The 22,417-nt window shown below is 39.8% G+C and overlaps 1 protein-coding gene across 4 annotated transcripts in view; it reads right to left on the bottom strand.

Annotated features, from left to right (window-relative positions):
* The window catches only part of cblb (Cbl proto-oncogene B, E3 ubiquitin protein ligase), an 83,944-nt gene that overhangs the window by 14,694 nt on the left and 46,833 nt on the right, over positions 1–22,417 (bottom strand). For all 4 annotated transcript variants that reach the window (XM_026941728.3, XM_053241371.1, XM_026941729.3 and 1 more), the window contains exons 5-11: positions 22,008–22,164; positions 19,282–19,403; positions 9,845–9,982; positions 5,048–5,135; positions 4,784–4,915; positions 1,911–2,111; positions 205–390 (exon numbers count right to left, since the gene is read on the bottom strand). In XM_026941728.3, coding sequence (XP_026797529.1) covers positions 205–390; positions 1,911–2,111; positions 4,784–4,915; positions 5,048–5,135; positions 9,845–9,982; positions 19,282–19,403; positions 22,008–22,164 — 1,024 coding nt within the window. The remainder of the gene's footprint in view (positions 1–204; positions 391–1,910; positions 2,112–4,783; positions 4,916–5,047; positions 5,136–9,844; positions 9,983–19,281; positions 19,404–22,007; positions 22,165–22,417) is intronic.

Below are 22,417 nucleotides of genomic sequence, written 5' to 3'. Positions count from 1 at the left end.
TTGGGTATTGTATAATAAATATTAGAGCTGCATTGCTGAAAGTTAAAAAATTGGCCAAAATAATCAAAATAAGATCAATCAGAAAAATAAAAACCCATTTTAAATCCCACTAAGAAATCTCCCCATAATGTCCCCAAATATAGAAACCATACAGTGTGCAACTTGAATCCACAAAACTTGAAAACACACCACACACAAACACACCTTTGGTGAGCCAGTGGGGCTGGCCGCAGGCGAGCGGATCACACCCTTCTGGATGAGGTCAAGGCGGGGTGGTACTGGAGGCAGACCCAGATGCTGAACACCTGCATGATCCGCTACAGGTTTCCTGCGCTGGCTTACGGGAGAAGAGCTGGGAGACATAATGGGGGAGTTCTGGAGCTCTGTACACTGCAGGGGTAAACAAGAGAAAGTGAAACAAAAAGAGCAAGAAAAAGAGAAAAAGGACCAAGAGAAAGAGAAACAAAAAGAGAAAGAGAAACAAAAAGAGAAAGAGAAACAAAAAGAGAAAAATACTTTACTGACCCCATAACGTAAACCCCATGATTATAGCAGCCAAAGCACAACAAAAAAGTACACAGAAGAATTCATCATCAATTTTAGAATAATTATGAAATGGCAATTTTACAGTATCCTGTCCATAACCACGAGAGAGACTCAATAAAATTGTCATCTAGTATATTTCAGTTCAACATGCCCTATAACCTGTTAACAGAAAAAGGAATTGACTCAATAATGCCAAGCAGGGCTCCGCATGTCTGCAAGGAAGTCAAGGCAGATTTCTTTCTCCTTTACAAGTGCCTGACATTTACACCAGTGAAAAACAGTATGTCCTCTTTGAAAGCTGTCGAGTGTAGAGCATAGATCCGGTTCAGAATGGCTCACCAAGGCTGAGTGAAAGATTTGTCTGAAGTGGAGCATGGAGAAGAAGGACCGGATCTGTAATGAGCACAGTGGATAAAGACGCTGCCTGCTGCCAGTGCTAGTACAAAAGGATTTCAATCCTAGACATGTTAAAAAAACGTAGTAAGAGATATGAAAGATGGGATAATAAAGAGATACCTGGCTGTTTCTACACTGAGAAACTCTGCAAGTCTTGCATTCTGTACTATTGCTGTAAGTCCATCACTAGACACACTATATACATCAGCACTGCTGAATTCTCGAATATGATTGGTCAGAAGGTTTTGATTCATTTTCTGTAACAGCATGGCTCTGGCAGTAGTTCTGACAGCAAGGCAAAACACAGGTTTGTATTAATGTGCTCATTCTAATCGTTATTTCGTCATTAACAGCTCATACACAGGGACTTTTATGGACAGACGAGCTACATAATCTAAGGCTAATAAACTTGGAGATGTTTATTTAACATTTAAGGAAGAAGTCTGCAGTGTCCACATTGTGCTTTCTGGCTTCTCTTTCTAATTGCTGATTTTTTTTTGTGGAATGAGTCACCAGCGTCATCACTTCAGTATACAGGCCTTTGTGCTTTCTAGTTGCTCAGTAACATGACAAACTGTTTTTTTTTTTTTGTCTTATTAGCTTTAAGAAAAAACAAAAGAGAGGCTGGTAAGGGAAAGACTGTTTCTAGCTTCTGTAATGTAAGTAAGATAAGATAACAGGAATTAACTTGCCTCGCAGACACTCACACAACATTAATTGTAACAATAAACTGTTATTACTATAGCATGTAAAGTTCATTATTAAATGTTACAAATTGTAATATGTTATAAATGGAATAAAACAAAAAATAATAAAAAAAAACTCTCTAGTTGATCATTTTATGTAACAGCATGCCCCGTTGTGTTTTATTCCTTAAAGAGTCTGTGTTTGGAAAATCAGACTATAGTGTGACTTAAAGAATGACTTATTGGCACCAAGGTCAGCCCTTGAGACTTTTACACATTTACCTTCCTGATGTTGGTCAGGCCGTTCATCACCAACGAATCATCTCGATCATCGTCGTCGTCTAGGTCTAGCATGGGCGAGTTAAACTGCTCCAGAAAGAAGCACTTGGCGCCTTCGTTCCTGGGGTCAAACGGGTCCACGATAATTGGCTCTGTGCCCTTGATCTCACAGCGACAGAAGGGACAGCCCTGACCATCTGACTCCTGCAGGAGGGAGGAATGTTACAAATTAACTCTGAAGAACAACACACACACACACACACACACTCATACATACAATTCCAATACAAATCAAAGTGTCTTAAATAGCCTGCAACTCTTTTAGCAGAAACAGACACAGGCATGCACTGATGCATGGACACAATCACACACGAACTCAAGCTCCTCTGGTGAAGCCTGTCCCAGCAGCTCAAGCTTGCTTATTTGTCTGAAGCTGTAAACAGGGTCCTGCTGTGGAAACAGTCCAACTACATGAGGAAGTGCTTTGCTTGCTGAATCGGAGGCGAGAAGAGCAGCAATCATGACCAGCTGCAGAACACATGCTCTTGTTCAGCCCTGATCTACAAGCTCCTGCACCTCAGTACTCCTTTTCTTATATTAAACCACACTGATTCAGCAAACTGATTCAGTACCTTACTACTCTTTGAAATAACCCCTTGCAGGATGGAGTGGACACTCACAAAAAGGAATACATAATCTCAAGGGCTTCCATGCCTGGTGACAGATTGCACATGGCAGGAAAAACAGAACATTCATCTTTCATTTCCTCTATTTAAACTTGCCAAATCAAAGAGTGTCAATATTTACAAGAACAAAAGATGATTATGGAGGCCATCTGGACGGGGACTTGCGCGACACATCAAAGCACCGGCTGAAAGCTAATACTAATTAGAATTGCGGGAAGAGAGAATAAGAGCTCTCTATCATCAAGTGCTATTAAAGCTGTTCAGAACGAGAGGGGGAAATGCCTTAAGACAGGGGTTCTTAAAGTGGGGTTCACGGAGCCCCGGCTGGGAGTCTGTGATTTTTTTTTCTTTGGCAAATTTTATTTATTTAAAGTTATGATTGAGTTATTGTTATTAACCTAATCACTTGACTTAAATGGGTTTAATCCAAACCTCAAAATTGAAAAACATAATAAACTAACAAATAATCTCAAATTGAATCTGTTGTATTCTGACAGTAGTAGGTCCAGGAATAAAAAGCTCTTGCTCCAATACACTGTCAGAAAATTATTGTATTGTATACATTTAAATGAAGTGTTTTATACATTTAAATTTAAGTGTTTAATATTTGAATAGTTTGATTAGGTTCATAAAATAAATGTGCTGAGAGTGTCTGTTGAAGTTGTTTTACAGTTAAACAAAAATCAAATCAAATCACCAGAAAAACAGCAGTAAACATAAATGTCCCTGAAAATTAATGGTAAAGCAACAGCAATGAACACAGACAGTGTTCCAGCGTCACAGCAGAGGATTAAATGCTGAAACGCTGTGGAATCAGAAACAGATCAACAATGTAGTCATTTCTGGGTACGCAAACTCAACCTACTTCTGTACCTGTCACACACACTATGGTGTGGGCCAGCTATATATAGGCTACTACACACCACTACTAACTGTCTAAATAGGACTACATTCTACAGACTAGTTGCTTGGTTTTAGATATGTTCCCTCCAGAAAACAGTTTCTTGTAGAGCTGCACAGATGCTTTAGCAACAATTTGGTGCAGAAAAGCACTCCATAAAGCCATATCTCAGAGTCGTCATTGTCTAATCATAGAGATTAACATAAACATGCACATACATCCAATTATGCGCGCGCGCGCACACACACACACACACACACACACACACACACACACACACACACACACACACACAGAAAATCTAACACACATGTATGCAATCTGGCACATACTTTCCCTCAAATTTGCAGGTCATTCACTTCCCTTGTGTTTTATCATACACAAAGAAGGTCAGCAAAAGGACATAAGGGACGCACTGTCCCCATTCCCAAGCTGTTAGGATGTAGTAATACTCCAGCTAAATGAGATATATATTCTAGGGTCACAACATAAAAACCATTAACGGAATACTTCTGTAGTATATGAGATAAATCTGGACAATTATTTCAACACGTTTTATATATATGTACAGTGAGGTCCATAAATATTGGACATGTACAAACTGTTGTAATTCCTACACCGTTCACCTGATTTGGATGTAAATACCCTCAAATTAAAGCTGACAGTCTGCAGTTAAAGCACATCTTGTCCGTTTCATTTGAAATCCATTGTGGTGGTGTATAGAGCCAAAAATGTTAGAATTGTGTCGATGTCCCAATATTTATGGACCAGACTGTATATAGTTCAAATGCTCAGTGCATTGATACATATCATCATATAATGTGAAGTCTCTTTAATTTCACAAGAATCACATTTATTGAGCGATGTTTTAGGTAGTTGTTTTTTTTTTGTTTTTTTTTTGCTGTTAAACAAATAAAACTAAACCATACTTTACATTGATATTGGCCTTCAAATCCAATCTGCAAGTTTTGAGTAAACAAATTCTCTTACAGTGCAGGGAAATGTGTCAAAATTCTAGTTTGTTACAATTGTCCTTCCTCTACAGATGCAGTATATAAACAGGATATTAAAAATTGCTTAAGTATTCCTAGAAGTGAAATTATTTGTGTTTTTCTGTTATCCCACTATGTGTCGCACATCCGCAACTTGCCTTTCATTTCTGCTTTTGCAGTTCAGTGCAGCTTGACTTCAGAAAACATAAGCAAGGCTCAGATTAAGCTCTAGAGCTCCCCATGTCCTACAATACTGGCTCACAAAAACCACGCTTGCTTGGGGCTAAGTGGATGTACCTGCCATGCGGTGAGACAGGAAGTGCACATCAGGTGCCCGCATGGCTCGATCTTCACGTCTTTATCATTCTCTGCACAAATTTTGCACAGCTGAAACGTGGAGCCCATCTCACAGTACAGCTCGTACTGCTCCTGTGGAGAAAAAGAGGCACGAAGGTCACGTCAGACTAAACCCATACACCAGTATTTGCATTTTGATATGCATGAATGCATGAGAGCATGTGTGCAAAAACATGACCCCACCCACCCAAATCTGTTCCTCACCTGTGTAACTTTAATGTGGTCATGTGGGGTGGGTTCACACAGGCCAGTCAGGTCTGGGTTATAACTGCGACCATCAGGAAACAGATAACTGCAAAGGGAACAGACAGCATGAGGTCACTGCATGCAGCAACAATGAACAAAATACACCCACTATGTGCAGCGTGTAGCACTTTAAATCTGCAGCACTCCTAACTCTGTGTGCAGATAGGATCTTTTTTTTCCTGCCAATTCCCATTACAGTGACCTCTCTCTGTACCTTTCTATCTGATCACAAAGGCCAGCTTCAGCCTGTGGAGTGAGAGAGGAGCAGTCACGCTGCATTAGCCACATTTATACAGCCAATCAGCCAGGGCAGGCTTGAAAATCACACAATCAGACAAGGAGAAGGAGGCAGACGTGTCTGTTTTACCAACATCAACATCCATCTGCGAAGCACTGATATGGCTGTTGACCATTGTGGAGCTTGTGCTTTTCAAATATGTATGTATGAAGGAGGGGAACATGCTCACGGGGATTTTGTTATAGTGGCAGCTGAACCACATCAGCCTTTTAACAAATGTTAAACGTTGTAAAATCCACAACTTCATCCAACTTCATTTTAAATACTGCTAAAATACTAATTACATCTTTTGAATACGATTTAAAAAAAAAAAAAAAAACGGTGCTATTTGAAAGATATATGCTGATGTTTCATTGATTTCCTCGCCTCTCTAGATGTTAATCTTGGTGCTCGCTGCCCCATTTACCATTTACCACAGAGTTTTCATAGCACCCATTAGCACTGCAACAAGCACTGATAAAGGCACACTGGGGCAGGAATCATGCTGTCCCATGCTTGGGTGAGGAGCAGCGTACAAGACAATTAATGACAAAGTTGCCACGGTTACAACTGGCATAGTTTAAAAATACTGAGCAGCAACCAAGATCTTGTTTTATAGCAAATAATCAGAATTAAAAAGAATAAATTTGAGCAAACAGAGGCAAAGTGAAAGTGCACCATTGTGTTTATGATATTACAAAACAGAACCAATTATATTGCAAGATATAGTATATGCAAAGACTGGAGGAGGAAATGCAGAATTATGGAGTGGATAATGTCCAGAAATGTGTGTGCACCCTAGTGACCTTGTGTCCCACGCAACAACAGAGAAAGGAAGAAAAGTGTGTCTCCCTTTTCCAATGCTCAACTTTTTCCAGGCAGGTTTCAGGTCTTTTGAGTGGAATTGTGCTGGAAATTTTGCTGAGACCTGGCAACCCTGGTTAATGATATTAGCTCTTTAGAAAGCATGCCTACTGTGTCAAACATAGTTGAACAAAGCTACATCTAAAACCTCTCAAAATGAATTGCTAGACTGTGTGCTGGATGACTTTGTGGTTACTCTATAAATTCACTAGCTAGTATCCTATAGCATAAGTCAACCATGATAATCATGACGTCTTAATTTTGTTTGCTATGTCATTATTAATGTCATTCTGCATCACCAATGATCTATGATCACGAGCCGCTGCAGTTTTGTTACCAATGACAAAATAAAATGTGAGAAAAAAATCTGACAAAACTGAGGTGAGATCTCTCATCATAACAACAGACTGATCATACAGATGTGATTGATGTTAAAAGTGCTGTGATCTCCGTGTCAGAATATAGTCAGGAATAAAGTTCAGACAGACAGGACTGACAGTTAGCCACTGCTAAACCTGACAGCGATGCTTTCAACTGATATCAAAAGAAAAATACCTGTCGGAATTCAGAGAGATTCCACAAAGAGCCTCAGAAACAGTCAATCCAATTTACGTAAGGTTTGTGAGTGTAAAAGCATGCAAACCTGATAGCAGCCTCAAAGGCAAGCAAGCTGATTTACAGTTGTTTTAAACTGGCAAAGTAACACGTGCTATCTGTAGAAAGTTTGCACGTTTACCATAATGAAAATGCAATGCAAGTAGCATTGCTGCCTTATAACTCCAGGGTCCCTGGTTTGAGCCTGAGCTTGGGTTACTGTCTGTGCGTGTCCATTTGGCTTTCTTCTTGGCTCTCTGGTTTCCTCTCAAAAACATGCCGGTAGGTGCACTGGCTACGCTAAATCGCCCTAGGTGTGCATGAGTGTGTGAATGTGTGTGCATGGTAGACTGGTGGCCCATTCAGAGTGGTGCAAAATACAGAGCCATGGGAGTAGATTAATTAGCACATGTAGTGTGATTTACAGCACCTCGACATCACTTCAGCAATTGCGATAACATGCAAATACAGAAAAGAGAAGTATTACATTTGCCCAATTTCGCAACTTGTTTCAGTAAAAGAGCCTATACATCTTATAAGAACACACACGTCTACACTCCTGGGCAAAAAAAAAGTCTAAAATGGCAAATATTAAGCTTTTAATGATCTTAACAACAAATCATTGGTCAGAAAATTAGCAAGAATTAAACAAATGTACTCCTGAGAGCTCCTGTGCCACCATTTGCTCGTTTACTTTTGCTGCAGTGAATTGTTTTGGGAAAAGCTATAAAGAGAGAAATTCACTTATATAGTCTTCTTGTACACAAAGGTTAAATCATAATAACGATTAAAATGTTTGATGTAAAATTCAAACTAATACATGTCTGGGTGTATGAAATTTTCCAAAAATATCTTCTGGTATGTATCTTTTTTTCTTAAAAGGTTAGTCATTATTTGTTTATCTGCCACATCTCATGGGCCACAAGGCTGAAACATTTAAAGAAATCAAAGGGAAACGCTATCTCATACCAAGTTCCTTTATCTATTTGTTAATTCTTGCTAATTTCCTGACCAATGATCTGTTGTTAATGCCATTAAAAGCTAAATATTTTGCCATTTTGGGCTTGGCACATTTTTTTCCCTCCAGGAGTGTACACTCTTATTTTGTATTTATATCATACTTTCTTTTTGATGTTTCTTACTGTCCTTAATCGGTGTTATATATTACGACAAGTACATACAGTCCCCTCCGAAAGTACTGGAGTATTGTTTTACACCTTTCGCTGAAGACATTTGGGTTTGAGATGAATATGAGATGATAGACCAGAATTTCAGCTTTCATTTCCTGATATTTACACCTAGATGTGTTAAACAACTTAGAACATGGCACCTTTTGTTTGAACCCACCAATTTGTTCAAGTGATAAATAATCGGAAAAATACTGGAACATTGGACTGACAGATGTTTCTTGTTAGACTGATTGTTTAAACAATTAATAGCTCTGACTGTCTACTTTTGGTTTGAGCCCTGGGTTTCGCCTGTGAAGACGGCACTTGTTAAAAAGTATGAACCAGCATTAAGACCAGAAAGCTGTCTATCGGAGAAAAACAAGTCATTTTGAAGCTGCAAAAAGAGAGAAAATCTATCAGAGCTATTCCACAAGCAATGGGCACAGCCAATACAACCATTTGGAATGTCCTGAAAAAGAAAGAAACCACTGGTGTACCAACAACCAGACATCAAACAGGTCGACCAAGGAAAACAACAGCAGTTAATGACAAACATTGTAAAGAAAAACCCAAAAACAACAGTCAGTGACATCACCAACAACCTCCACAGGGCAGGGATGAAAGAAGACTGTTTGAAGAGAGCAGAAATATAGAGGCCATACCACAAGATGCAAACCACTCACCAGCAGTAAGAATCAGAAGGTCTGATATGAATTCAAAAAGAAATACAGAGATGATCCAGAAAAGTTCTGAAACCAAGATTAACCTCTACCAAAGTGAAAGAAAGGCCAAAGTGTGGAGAAAGAAAAGATCTGCTCATTATCCAAAACATATGAGCTCACTGGTCAAGCACGGTGGTGGTAGTGTCATAGCTTGGGCTTGCATGGCTGCTTCTGGAAACGGCTCACTAATCTTTATTGATGACGTAACTCAGGATGGTAGCAGCAGAATGAGTTCAGTAGTTTACAGAAACATTCTGTCTGCCAATTTACAGAGAAATGCATCCGATCTCATAGGGAGGAGCTTCATCATGCAGCAAGACAATGACCCATAACACACTGCCAACACAACAAAGGACTAAATCAGTGGAAACAGTGGAAGTTTTTAGACTGGCCATGTGAATCACCAGAACTTAATCCAATTGAGCGTGCATTTCACCTCCTGAATAGGAGACTGAAGGGAGAAACCCCCAAAACAAAAGCTATGAAAGAAGCTATGGTACAAGCCTGGAAAAGCATCACAAAAGAAAAATGCCACAGTTTGGTGATGTCAGTGGGTCACCGGCTTGATACAGTCACTGTAAGCAAGGGATATGCAACCGAATAATAAGTTTTATTTACTTTCAGACTATCTGTTCCAATACTTTTGCTCATCTAAAAATTGGGTGGTCTGACACAAAAGGTACCATGTTCTAAGTTGTTTAACACATCTAGATGTAAATATCATGATATGAAAGCTGAAATTCTGCTCTATCATCTCATTCATCTTTTGATCTCAAACCCAAATGTCTTCAGCTTTTTGCAAAAACGAAAGAACTGGCCTTGCCATTCCAATACTTTCATAGGGGACTGTATATGACCGGTTACAGTTTATTCTTCCAGGAGTCTCTGAAATCTAAACCCACCATACCACCGAGAACAATTTAGCACATGCAAAAAACCTCATTTAAGTATGGTTTCCTGCCCTACTTCTATACACTAGTCTTTTATATTTCTCGCTACACAAATCATATGCAGGATTTAGCTGCACATGCAAATTAGTACTCTTTCATAACACAGTTATTTTTTTTCTTTTGTACTTTGGCTTTATAATATTCTCTCTAGAGTGTTGTGCGTGTGATGCAGCACTTACAAGCCTTCCCGGTAGCCATCGATGAGTGCCTGGAAGAGCGGTTTGTTGTGGGGGATGGTCTGCAGGATGTTCCCATCACTAGTGACATAGCCGATGGCCCACTGGCCCAGGCGCGTGCAGCTCAGCCGAAAGATGTAACTACAGAGAGAGAGAGAGAGAGAGAGAGAGAGAGAGAGAGAGAGAGAGAGAGAGAGCAGAAGCTAATTTATTCCTCTGACACAGAACTTATTCCTACTATGTTAATGTTATGATACCGTATTAATGATAAGTACACTGAGTATTCCTGTTCACTCATGTTAAATAAATAAGGAATAAAACATGACAAGTTGTGCTGTTGTAGGTAAATAATCAATGACAGGGGAGTGTGATACGGCCTGATGCAAAGGCGGATGCAGTTAATGTTTTACGGCAAAATTAATTAATATTTATATGTTCTTCTTTGTTAAATAACAACACCTTTTTTTTTTTGATCAGCCATTCTGTGTGAGCCTGTGAATGAGTTGTTACAGCCATCACTACTGTCAGAGTTGTGCTTTTACAGAAAATTAATCAACACCCTCTGACCTGTAAAGCTGCTTTGAGACAATGTTCATTGTTAAAAGCGCTATACAAATAAAATTGAATTGAATTGAATTGACCAGTCAGATTTGAGAATTCAGCAACTCTATGCTATAATGTCAGTTAAGGGAACTTTAATGTAAAGTGTTTGTAATAAAAGCTTCATTTGTCAGTTTTGCTCAATATCAATTCACCTCTAAGTGCATGGGAAGTATTCAACCTAAGTATTTAACCTAATGGTTACCCTGAAGTCAAGTAAGGAAATAACTTTAGAAGCCCTAACATCTTGAGTTTACAATGATTAAAAGCCCTAACTGCAGGTAAAAATCAGTCTTGTACAAAATAAATGCATGAGTAGATATGTATATACAAACCAAAAACAAGCAAAACTACATACTGTATAAGCTATTCGAGCCCACCTGTCAATTTGCAGTAATATATGGTGCAAACTGCAAATTGAGAGGTAATATATTGTGCTTCTGAGCTCTGAGCTATTTAAAGACTCCTCTCAATCACCTAGCAACAAACACTCCAGATTTCACTATGCTGAACGCAGAGGCATGTGAGGGCGCATCATGGCACGGACGAGCCATTCAGAGGAATGAAACATTACATAGATGACAGAAAATCTCTTAATTCCAAAGAACAGGGGCAAAATGAGGAGCAAGATAAGTAAGTGCTTGACAAATCAAGGCCTGCTTCCAACAGCAGAGATGTCACATGACTAAATCCATTAACCAACAATGAATCAGGGTGAAATAATAGCGCTTGTGGGTTTTAAGTGCTTCATATAAACAGTGGCATATATGTTTACAGTCATAAAATGAAAAAGGTTTTCAGTTACAACTCGCAAACACACACTCTGTAAGGAATGTTTCATACTCGTACATCTGCACGTGTTATACACTAATGGTAACAGAACTCAATCACACAAACAGCCATACACACACTCACACATACACATACTACATGCATTAGAATGTGAGAAAAAATGTGATCGTCGTGACTTTGATCATGGCACGATTGCTATTACCAGACAGGCTGGTTTGAGTATTTCAGAAACTGCTGATCTTCTGGGATTTTCACACACGACAGTCTCTAGAGTGTACACAGAACAGCAAAATTAAACAGCTCCTATGAACGGCAGTTCTGCAGGTACGAATGCTTTGCTGGTGTGAGAGGCCAGAGGAGAATGGGCAGGTTGGTTCGAGCTTACAGGAAGTCGGCCGTAACTCGAATAGATTTTACTCTTTACAACCATGGTGAGCAGAAAAGCATCTCAAAAACTGTCTTGAGGAAAATGGGCTACAACAGCAGGTGTCTCCATTCCTGTCAAGAACAGGAATCTGAGGCTGCAGTGGACACAGTCTCACTGGACAGTTAACAATTGGAAAAAGACCAGGTAATGTTTTTCCAAACTTCACTGTCCAGTTTCAGTGAGCATGAAAACATCAGATAATGGTCTCATACAAGACTCAATTATTACAGTAATTAAATGAAAACCACATGCAGTAGATTAACCTTCTATTTAGTTTTTTTTTTTCTTCTTATAATAAGATTTTGCATTTTTTAAATTTTGTTCTGTTTTGTGATAAGTTTATAGTGTTATGCATCTCAAAGCCACTGTAGTGCTCTCCTAGGTCCAGCCAGAGACCCAAAGTTATGTCCAAAATCAGACCAAGAGGCTTCCATATTGCTTATGTGAGGAAGAAATATAAGATGTGTCTAAGTAGCTACATCACAAACTTCATATACTTGACATGTTCAAGAGTTTCTAAATCCATATATTAACCATCCAACAACACTAGAGACATCATCAACCTTGGACTGGCTCTCAAAAAACAACACTGAGAGGAGATGTGTTCAGCCAAAGCTAAGGACCAACCCTTGATCAAAGCAGGAGCTACAGTGTAGCCTGAATGAATGACCTACATAGTGACCGCAATGTGGTTTTCTTTCTTTTAAAAAAATTACCTAATCCTTTGTTTATCCATGCAATTGGTCTGATATGCTAGTATAATAAACAGCTGTCACCACCAATGGCTGACAAAAGAGAAAACTAAGAAAACTGAAATTCAGGCTATAATCTAATTCATCCACCCAAACCCAAACTGGTGTATGCTACAGACATACAGGAACAGGAATACTAGGCTCATTCTTTTAGCAAACAGCTCATAAAACACTGATTAGAAAATGCTAACATGCAGAATGAGGCTAGCCATCTTAAAAGTGAAAAAAGTTTGGGGCTCCTGAGTGAAAAGCCTATTCGAATCACAAGTGTGAATCCCAAAGATGCCACAGTCATCCATGGCCAGGAGCCAAGGGAGTAAAACTGGATGCGTTCTCTGGGTGGGAGGTCTGACATACTCTTTCCCTCCTCTGTCAATCACAGAGACACAGGAGCCAATCATGTGTGTCAATCACGGATGAGCAGCAGTTTGAAAAGATGCAGTTGGCTGGCTTCACAGGTCTCGGAGGAAGCACGTATTAGCCTTCACTCAGTTGGTAGCTGTTGTATAATAGGGGAGAGCTGGTTGGTAGGTGGGAATTGGCAGACGACTTTGCATTGGTTATAGCTTCTGAACAGCACTTGGGCACTGATCTTAACTCTTTTCATGGTACTGCATTGTTCAAAGCTAAGGTCAGCTTAGCTTGCTTGAATCAAACCCTTTTGTACCTACCTCCTTGTTGAGATTTGTTTACGCAGGAGAGAACACATGAATGGACCAAAACAACCGCTCTGACAGAACCTGCGAGGTAGTCTCAGTCCAAGTGAATCATAGTGCAGTAAGAACATAACTTGGTCCTGATTCAATCTATCTGTAGATAGTGACACTGTATTGTGTATTCTGGGTGGGAGGAGGTATTTTTTCTAAGATGCAAGCTGCTAAACGGACAGACGAGAAGCAGAACTGAGCCAGAGGATAGAGCTGGAGTGCTGCAATGGTATTATCTGTTGCCCTGAAGACCATTAAAAAAGAAATTAAATGCTTTATGATTTAATAACTATATCAGTGATTTAGCACTAATTATGTATTCTTTTTGCTTAGTAGAAAGTGGAACAAATCCTGTCTATGGGCTATAGAAATAAAAAACTGAGATGCACCAAAATAAGGAATTGTTTTATATTCACAATTATAAGACTGTTACCCTGAAACAAAATAGAATTGAATTATAATGTGCACCCCTATGACTCAACAGTCTTACTTTTCATTTATTTGCCCTATACAGTTTGTAAACACTCTCTTATAGCTTAGGGCACAGTAGCTGTACAGTCTATTATGTTGTTGAACACAATGAGTTTATTTCTGCAGCTTGTCTCCATTCTATCAAGTGTGGCCTCCAGAATTTGCCCTATTCTCTGGCACATGATTTAGTTATATGCTGTTTCTATCAGGCTTTCTATTTAAATCAGGCTATTTAAATCCTGTTTTGATTTGTTCAGTGTATAAGCCTGTCTAATCCTGTTTACACTGGAGATCATATAACACTGCATAAATAATTACATAGCACCTTAAGATTAACTACTAAAATGATTCTAATTCACTATTACGCAGGAATTGTTACACATATGTTTAATAAGAGGTGTAGCGTCGACTCAACTTTCAGTATGACACTCAGTATAATTCGATTAGCGCTTATGTGCCACACTTTAATCTTGTCTGCTGCTTTTTAACCTTCACATTTTATTTTCACTTTTCACAGACTCTGTTCTGGTGCGCAGCTCATGCTGAGCCTGCCTCTGTTCTTTCTGTGTAGAGAAAGCTCAGAGCTAATAACACACCACACACTGTGCCTTATACACCATTCATTTATTTATCATCTTCATTTTATCTCGTTATCTGCATGTTCCTGTACTTGAATTACTTAGAATTTGAATGAGGTTTCGCTTAAACAATGAACACAGGCCATGCAAACAGAGACACACGGAAATGGTCCATTAAACAAGGCTGCATATTCTTTTGCTCTGACAACAGTATGAGTCAGTAAGCGATGAATTTGAATAGAAACAGAATCCCAAATGTGTACGTGAGCATGTTTTTACTTTGGTGTTGAGCAACAACACTGCTCTATAATCTATAATTCAGTTTTTGGGATGTGTATTGTTCTTGAGACAGACAGAAAGTGAGAAATAGACAAATAAACAGTTATTATCTCTCTCTATACTACGTAGGCTAAGATGATTTTGGCTTAATTAAAAGGGCTGAGAGGTGCGGCACTGTGGACAGCAGGAGAGCTGAAGCTTCAGGAGGTAGAGGAGATCTAAGAGCTGGGACCAACAACGCAGGTTAATAAACCCATTCCCTAAAGCCTTGTCAGACGTGCTTCTGAGAACAAGCAGAAATTAATTTCTGGAAGACTGGAATGTTCAGTAGGAGATTGTTAGCTATCAAACAAGTAAGTGGGGAAGTAAACAGAAAGTTGAAATGGGTAGGAGGGCTCATCTCGTTGTCTGTTCAAATCAATATGCAGCAAGCACTGATGATGATGACAGCATCTAGAATTGCATCATCTAAGTAATGTTGAACAAAATATTTTAAAAGCACCAGATTATCCACAGAAAAACATGGCAAAAAAAAAAGGATTTTGGCTGAATTCAGGCCCAAAAAGATGAAAAATCAGGTTTCTCACTATAACACACTTTGGCACCACAACATTAAGGAACCATAAATATATTTCATTATACTATTTACTATATTGCATTATATTTTTTAATATATTTTATAATTTTGCCTAAGCTATCTTCCTGTGAAGATCATGTTAGGGCCAGTTTAACAAATGTAGTAGTAACAACAGTCAATCTGCCTAAATATGTCTAAAACCTTGCTAGCCTTGCAAGTGTGATTTCCTTACACAGTGAAAGTTACACAATGATTTGATTAAGCTTAATCAAATTCACTGTCAAATGTCTGTAATGCACATGTGCCACAGTTGAAATGTAGTACAGTTGTCGCCTTTTACACTGTGGGGGGTAGGCAGACGTTCAAATTTAACTCGACTCCTGGTTGAGATTCACGGAACAGAGGAACATATTTCAGTTTGTAAATGTCAGATCTATGTATAGCAGAAAATGTTAATATTTCACCATGTGAACAATTTTCCCAGGCCACCACACATGAGTTTAAAGAGAAAATTGCCTCCAAACATCCGACAAAAAATACACAAGTCACACACGCAAATATTTGCCCCTTACTGTACAGTGGCTATGAGTGTGCATCTCGACAGATGTAAATCGGATGCTCATCTGTAGACCAGACTCTAATGTGACATTTGCATTTCATGTCAAAGCAACACAACACTAACACATTCACATTTCAGGAAGAAAAGTATAGGGAAACATGTTTAGGTGTAGGGTCGTAGTTCCAAATCTGTGTGTGATTTATTTGATGATCACTGGGATACTTCATCAGACCTCAATCCCATAGAAAACATGTGGAATTCTTGGAACAGCAGGTGAGACAACAAAAACTCTAGCTGAATTGAAATTGACCGTTATCTGACAGTTGGTGCTGCTATTAAGGCAAGTAGAGGCATGACCATTTACTAGAAAAGTAATGACTATTCATAGATTATAAATATGCAATGTGAAACAATGTCGTGTCTTCTAACATGACATGCCTTACTCCAATTTCACAGACCCCAAAGCCATCCTCTATCAGCAATCTCAGCAGCTCTTCACTGCTGTCTCACTCAGTGGTAGTAGTTTGGCTCTGGAAGTGACAGTCTGCTATCCAGAAAGCTGAATTCATCTCATCTTTAGCTTCCCTTCACTCTCTCTACTTCCTTTAATTCCAACAAATTTGGAGACACTAGTTTTGTCTGTCCTCTGTCTACGCTTTCACTTATACTCCATGAAATACTGTCAGGAGCAGTGACACAGGCTTGCTCTTGTCCCAGAAATGGTGCTTAACATCCCTTAGACCGTCTCATCTTCACATCTCATTCTTTGAATTTCATGCTGTAAATCTTCTTATTGCTGTTATCTATCACCCACCTGACTCCCTAGGAAACGTCATAGAAGAACTGGACATCCTCCTGAGTCTCTTCTCTTCTGATGGACCCTCACTCACTCTCCGTCAATCTCTCTTAAGACAAGCGCCAGCCCTCCTGTCTCCTGTATCGCACACTGTTGACCCAACCTTCAACAACTGCCCTCCGACACACATTCTGGACTTGAACCTGGTGCACAGTACTCACCTACAACCACCTGCGTGTGTGTGTGTATGTGTGTGTGTATGTGTACACGTATGTGTACACATGTGTTTATATCTTGGTGGGGACTAAATATCCCCACAAGGACTGGAATATCTAATCCTGGATGGACGTTTTGCTGGTTTATGAGAACTGCACCTTTTATTTAAAAACTAAAAGAGACAAAATGTTCCCTTTTGCTTACTGAGGTTAAGGTAAGGGTTAGATTTAGGTGGAGGCATAGGCTTAATTACCTGCATTAATAAACATGTCAGTGGAATGTTCTCACAATGACAGTAAGACAAATGTGTGTTTGTCTTCATAGACAAAGAGGCACAGGTACACATATGCACAGAAACAGACAGAGACAGATGAGCAGAGAGATGCAGAGACAATCCCACAGACAGACAGAGACAGACAGAGACTGGGACAGAGATAGAGACAGACAGAGACAGACTGGGACAGAGATAGAGACAGACAGGGACAAACTGGGACAAAGACACACACAGACAGAGACAGACACACAGACAGAAAGACAGACAGAGAGACAGATACAGACAGAAAGACAGACAGAGAGACAGATACAGACAGAAACACAGACACAGACAGAAAGACAGAGAAAGACAGACACACAGACAGAGAGACAAAGAGACAGACACACAGACTGAGACAGAGACAGACAGAGACAGACACACAGACTGAGACAGAGAGACAGAGACAGTGACACTGATAGACAGAAACACAGACAGACACCCAGGCAGAGACAGACACACAGACAGAAACAGACACACAGACAGAGACAGAAACAGACACACTGATAGAGACAGAGATACAGACAGACACACAGAGACAGAGACACAGACAGACAGAGATAGACACACACAACCCCCTAGACAGACAGAGACAGGCACACAGAAACACAGAGATACAGACATAGACATACACACACAGAGACAGATACACAGACATGCAACACACAGTCAGAGAGACACACACAGACAGACACACACAGACAGACACAGATCCAGACACACACATGCAGACAGACACAGAGACAAAGCCATACCGACAGAGAGACCGGCAGAGAGACCGGCAGAGAGACCGGCAGAAACACGAGGACAGAGACAGATACACGCACAGCTGCTGCTTCTCTTCAGTAGATTAGTACATGCATGTAGCGAATCAAACACAGTTCAACATGATACCTGCTGTCTTCCGTTTTCTTCTGTTTGTTTTTCTCATCCAAGTGCACACACACATACCAAGTTTCCCACTGCAAATCAGACAGCAGTAGCCTCCACCGTTACCCCAAGTCTTTTTCGTTTATTGCTCTGTTATTAACTGGCTCCATGTCCATGTTCACACACAGACATGGGACTCGACTGTATTTAAAAAAATTTTAAAAATCCAGGTCTGATTGACTCATTAAAGAAACCTTTCGGCGCAGTTCAACCTCATCTCCATCCACAGTACTGTTTGTGTGCACGTGTGTGTGTGTGTGTGTGTGTGTGCACGTGTGTGATTAGCACAGATAAGCAAGAAACTCAAGTCCCAGTACTGAGAAAAGTGAAGGATACTTCTTGGAGCAGTCAATAAAGATTATGAGAAACACAGAACACTTTCTTGAATTCCTTTTTAGTCAAAAGTACTTCATGATTTCATAATTTCATGAAACATTTCAGGCAAAAGTATTTTTAATTTAAGGCATTCTTGGGACTTTTTTTTTTTTTTTTTTTTTTCAGAGGACGAAACATAAATACGGAAATGATTCTGTTTCTGTTTGATGGCGCACAGATACCAGAAAACCCTAGGGAAAGCTTAAATAACCAAAATTGTTTTTTTCCTTTTCTTTTTTACTGTACTGCTCCAGAATTTGAATGATGCATAAAACTACATAAAGGCAGACATTCCCTCATGTCTGTTTCATTCTAGGACCTTTACTGTTAGTGTAGTAACAGTTATAATTTTGCACATAAAAGTCTGTCTTTTTTTAGACTTCAACCCTTAGACTTGCATTATAAGTGAGTTTCAAGTAAAAATGTTTTTCATTCCGTTCAGGGAAACATGTTGAAATTGTCTGTGATAATCGTATACACTACAGATGTGGGGAATATGGAGTAGGGTGAAAACGCCGGAGTATTCCTTTAACACTACTGATGCAGCTACTGTTTGTCTGCAGCATTGACCTCAAACTAGGAGAAGAGAGGAAAGGAGAGGAGAGGAGAGGAGAGGAAAGGAGAGGAGGGTATCTGTTTCTGTTCATCTCTTCACCCCCTGTAATTAGCTAAAGACTCGGCCTAGCCCTCTCGTTCAGCGACCGTCTGCCAGGGAAAATGAAAAAACAGCTGCTTGAGCAGCATGCAACACAGCAGATGGCACATCGATTACAGCTTCCAACTTTAACACACACACACACACACACACACACACACACACACACACACACACACACACACACACAGTTATTTCCCCATAGATCCTCCCCCAAACCTTGCAGAGTAAGTACCAGCAGTGTATCTCATGTCTAGTCATGAATGTGCAGTGTTCTTTTAGGCCTCCACTGTTCTCACACTTCTGATTCACAGTGCTGATGAATCCACCCTGTTGAGCCTGAACAATGCTGAAGTATCAAGATATATCGAATGTAACACTTAGAAGTGTGATGGAAAGCAGAGAGCTGGCCATACCTGCCCGGCTTGTTAATGTACTTTTGCAGTCGCGCCTTCACCTCGTCATATGTCAGGAAGGCCATGTAGCCTGGGTGAGTCACTGCCAAGAAGTTCCAGTTCCTCAGAATTGATCCCCAGGGCTAGATAGAGAGAGGAAGAGAAAACGTAAGCAGAGAGACAGAGGCGTCTGGCTAAGCAGAGTCTGCCGTTTTACGCGGTGCTGGAATCTGATACTGAGTGATGAAGGAGTCGCTCAAGGTCATGCAAGCAGGGCAAATTTTGTGCCATATTTATTCGGAATATCTGAACCGTTTATCAGTGGAAAAGAAGGCCAGCAGTAATGATCGGTCAGCACCACAGACTCCTCAAACTGAACTCACATAATGACTACTGTTCCCTGCCACAGACCTCCAACAGTGCTGACTCATCATATCCACACTATTCAGCATCCTGCTGCTGGCTGATCAATAAGGAACCACGAATCGTTTATTTAAAAAAAAAAAAAAAATGCCACCATTCATTTAAAGAGTCTCAAACCAGACCACTGTATCTTTCTGCTCCAAGCTATAATTTATGTTTGACCTTAAACCAAAGTGGAACTGAGCTAAAAACCAAGAAGACGAGGAAAAACCTAGTCATTCTGCTGTAAAAATGAAGCTACAGACTGATTTAAGTGGGGTTGAGTCAAGGCCTGTGCAATACAGCAAAAAAAAATAAAAAAATAAAAAATAAATATTATGATACTGTTAGTTTTATAATAATAATTTTGTGATTTTAAAGACAACAGAAAGAGAAATCATAATCTTTTTATTGTAGTCTGATGTATGCTCTGGTGAAACAGGTTCACTGAGTTTTGCTCAGTGATAGTGTTTGGAGAGGGCGCGGTTGATGTGAAAAATGATAAATTATGGTGTAATATTATTTTTCCCTGCATGTGAGTGACATGCAAAAATCAGAAAACATTTAGAGGCATGTCTTGATCGATAAAGATGAATTGTGCAGAATATGAGCAGGTTTGATTTCACTAATATTTAATGTCTACAAAAATAAATAATTTAACAAGGGCAAAGTAAACAAATAAACAACTGGTACATCAAATTTTAACTTGTGAGTAACAATGGAGTTGGATGGTGTTATGAAAATACTGATGGTAGCAGCAATATTCTCAGAAAGCTGTGCTGTGTGTAAGTTACTGCAGTATTGATATTGATTGAGGTCATGTTTGTTTGTTTGAGCTGTGAGGTCGACCAGGCTCAGTGACTGGGTACAGCCGATGTCATGCGAGGACAGCCAGACACAGGAACAGGTAGGAGCCCAACGTGGGTGATAACAGCAGCCTCTGAGAAGCATGATGTGAGATTTCTAACACAGTGGAAATCAATACCATGTCTCAGAGACATGTTTCTCTGCAGTGTCAATTTACAGGAATCCTCAGTAAAAGGAGCTAAACTCTGACCACATCGTGTGCCTTGTCTTTACCACACAGAAAGAACCAAAAGCCCTGAGAGCGAGCCAAACTGATGCTTTTGAGCAGAACTGGGTACAAATGTGGGATGAGTGTACTTCATCATAATATATATATATATATATATATATATATATATATATATATATATATATATATATATATATATATATCACACCACAGCACTCTATTTTCAAATCTGACTTTTCACAAGGTGTTGATTAATTTTCTCTAACAGCAGCTCTGACATCTGTCGCAACTGCAGTGCAAATCATGGGTTTATATTAATGCTCTCGTTCTATCGCTTCTATAGCAACAACTTACACAGGGATTTGTATGAAAGACCTTTATTCAGCATTTTTGGAAAGAGTCTCCAGTGTCAGCATTCTTGTACCAGAGTGCACTTCTCGGTAACGTGATAAGCTGAATTTATTTGTCTTATGAACGTCAAGAGAGAGAAAAAAAGAGAAGTTGGTGAGGGGCCGAGTGTTTATAGCTCCTATAATGTAAGTAATAACAGGAACTTGTTTCACAGGCATTCCACAACAAGAAACGTAACTTTAAATCCATTAAAAACAGGTAGTTCTTTACTAAATAAAAATTTCTGTAATATAAGAGTTAAAAAAAAAAAAAACAGCATGACTTGCTGTTACTGGAAAATAATCTACTTCAGGGTGATCTTGCATCACTCCGTGATTTATCATATAACAGCACGTCCCATCATGCTTTGCAGGTACACAGGTAATCAGCGTAACCTGTTTTTACTGTAAAGATGATTAATGTATGCGTAACAGAGGGATTCCTCAGTAAGCCACCCACAGCGGAGAGAGAAAGCGAGAGAGAGAGAGGGGGACGAGTGATAACATGAGAGGTGCTCCCCACTTTTGGGGCTCCACTTTCCATCACCCGTGTCTGGAGCAGCTCTGTGGTCACTGACTCATACTGTGACACCCCTGGGGTACGTGTTATGATGGATTTGAAAGTATCTGCAGCATTTCACAAAGGAGATAGCCCTTTTACTACTTTTTAATCCACCCCCATGGGGGATCGAAAGAGGGAAAGAGAATGACAAAAAAGGGGAGGAGATCCCTTAGTTTCACTTTCACTCTGACTGCAACTCTGCGATGAGCCTCTGACATTTCAACTGACATTTAAATATTACCCAGAAACGAGCTGCTCTTTGATATGAAAATATGATATGACAAACTCGGTATGTTTTAATCCCTGCCATAAAAGAGAGGACGAGTGTGTGTCAAAGCATACGGGTTAAGAAGAGTACCTGGAATAGACGTGTGAAAATGTCAAACTCAAAGACTGAGATGTAGTCATTGCAGGTGAGGTCGATGGTGGACTTGAGGGCCATGGCCTCCAGGCCTGAGCTGATGGGATGCATCTCGTGAAGGCACTGACGAAACACTTTCCATGGCACTATGGTCCTGCAGAACACACACAAACATGCACACTTCATTTAGCAACTACTAGACATTTCATTGCTAATCCAGGCAGCATGTCTTTACCTTTTCTAGCAAAAGTGCTACTGTTCTAAAGGAATATCAACAGGGTATTTTTAGATTTGACATATGCATGACGCGGGTAGCTCAGAGAGTGCATGATGGTCTGACATTTTAACCGACATATATCGAGAAAATAAACTGAAGAATGAAAGAGTGACCATGAAAGTGAGAGAAG

Source organism: Pangasianodon hypophthalmus, chromosome 17, assembly GCF_027358585.1.
Source record: "Pangasianodon hypophthalmus isolate fPanHyp1 chromosome 17, fPanHyp1.pri, whole genome shotgun sequence".
NCBI lineage: Eukaryota > Metazoa > Chordata > Actinopteri > Siluriformes > Pangasiidae > Pangasianodon > Pangasianodon hypophthalmus.
The sequence above is the reverse complement of the archived record's forward strand: the minus strand, read 5'-3'. Positions and strand labels throughout refer to the sequence as shown.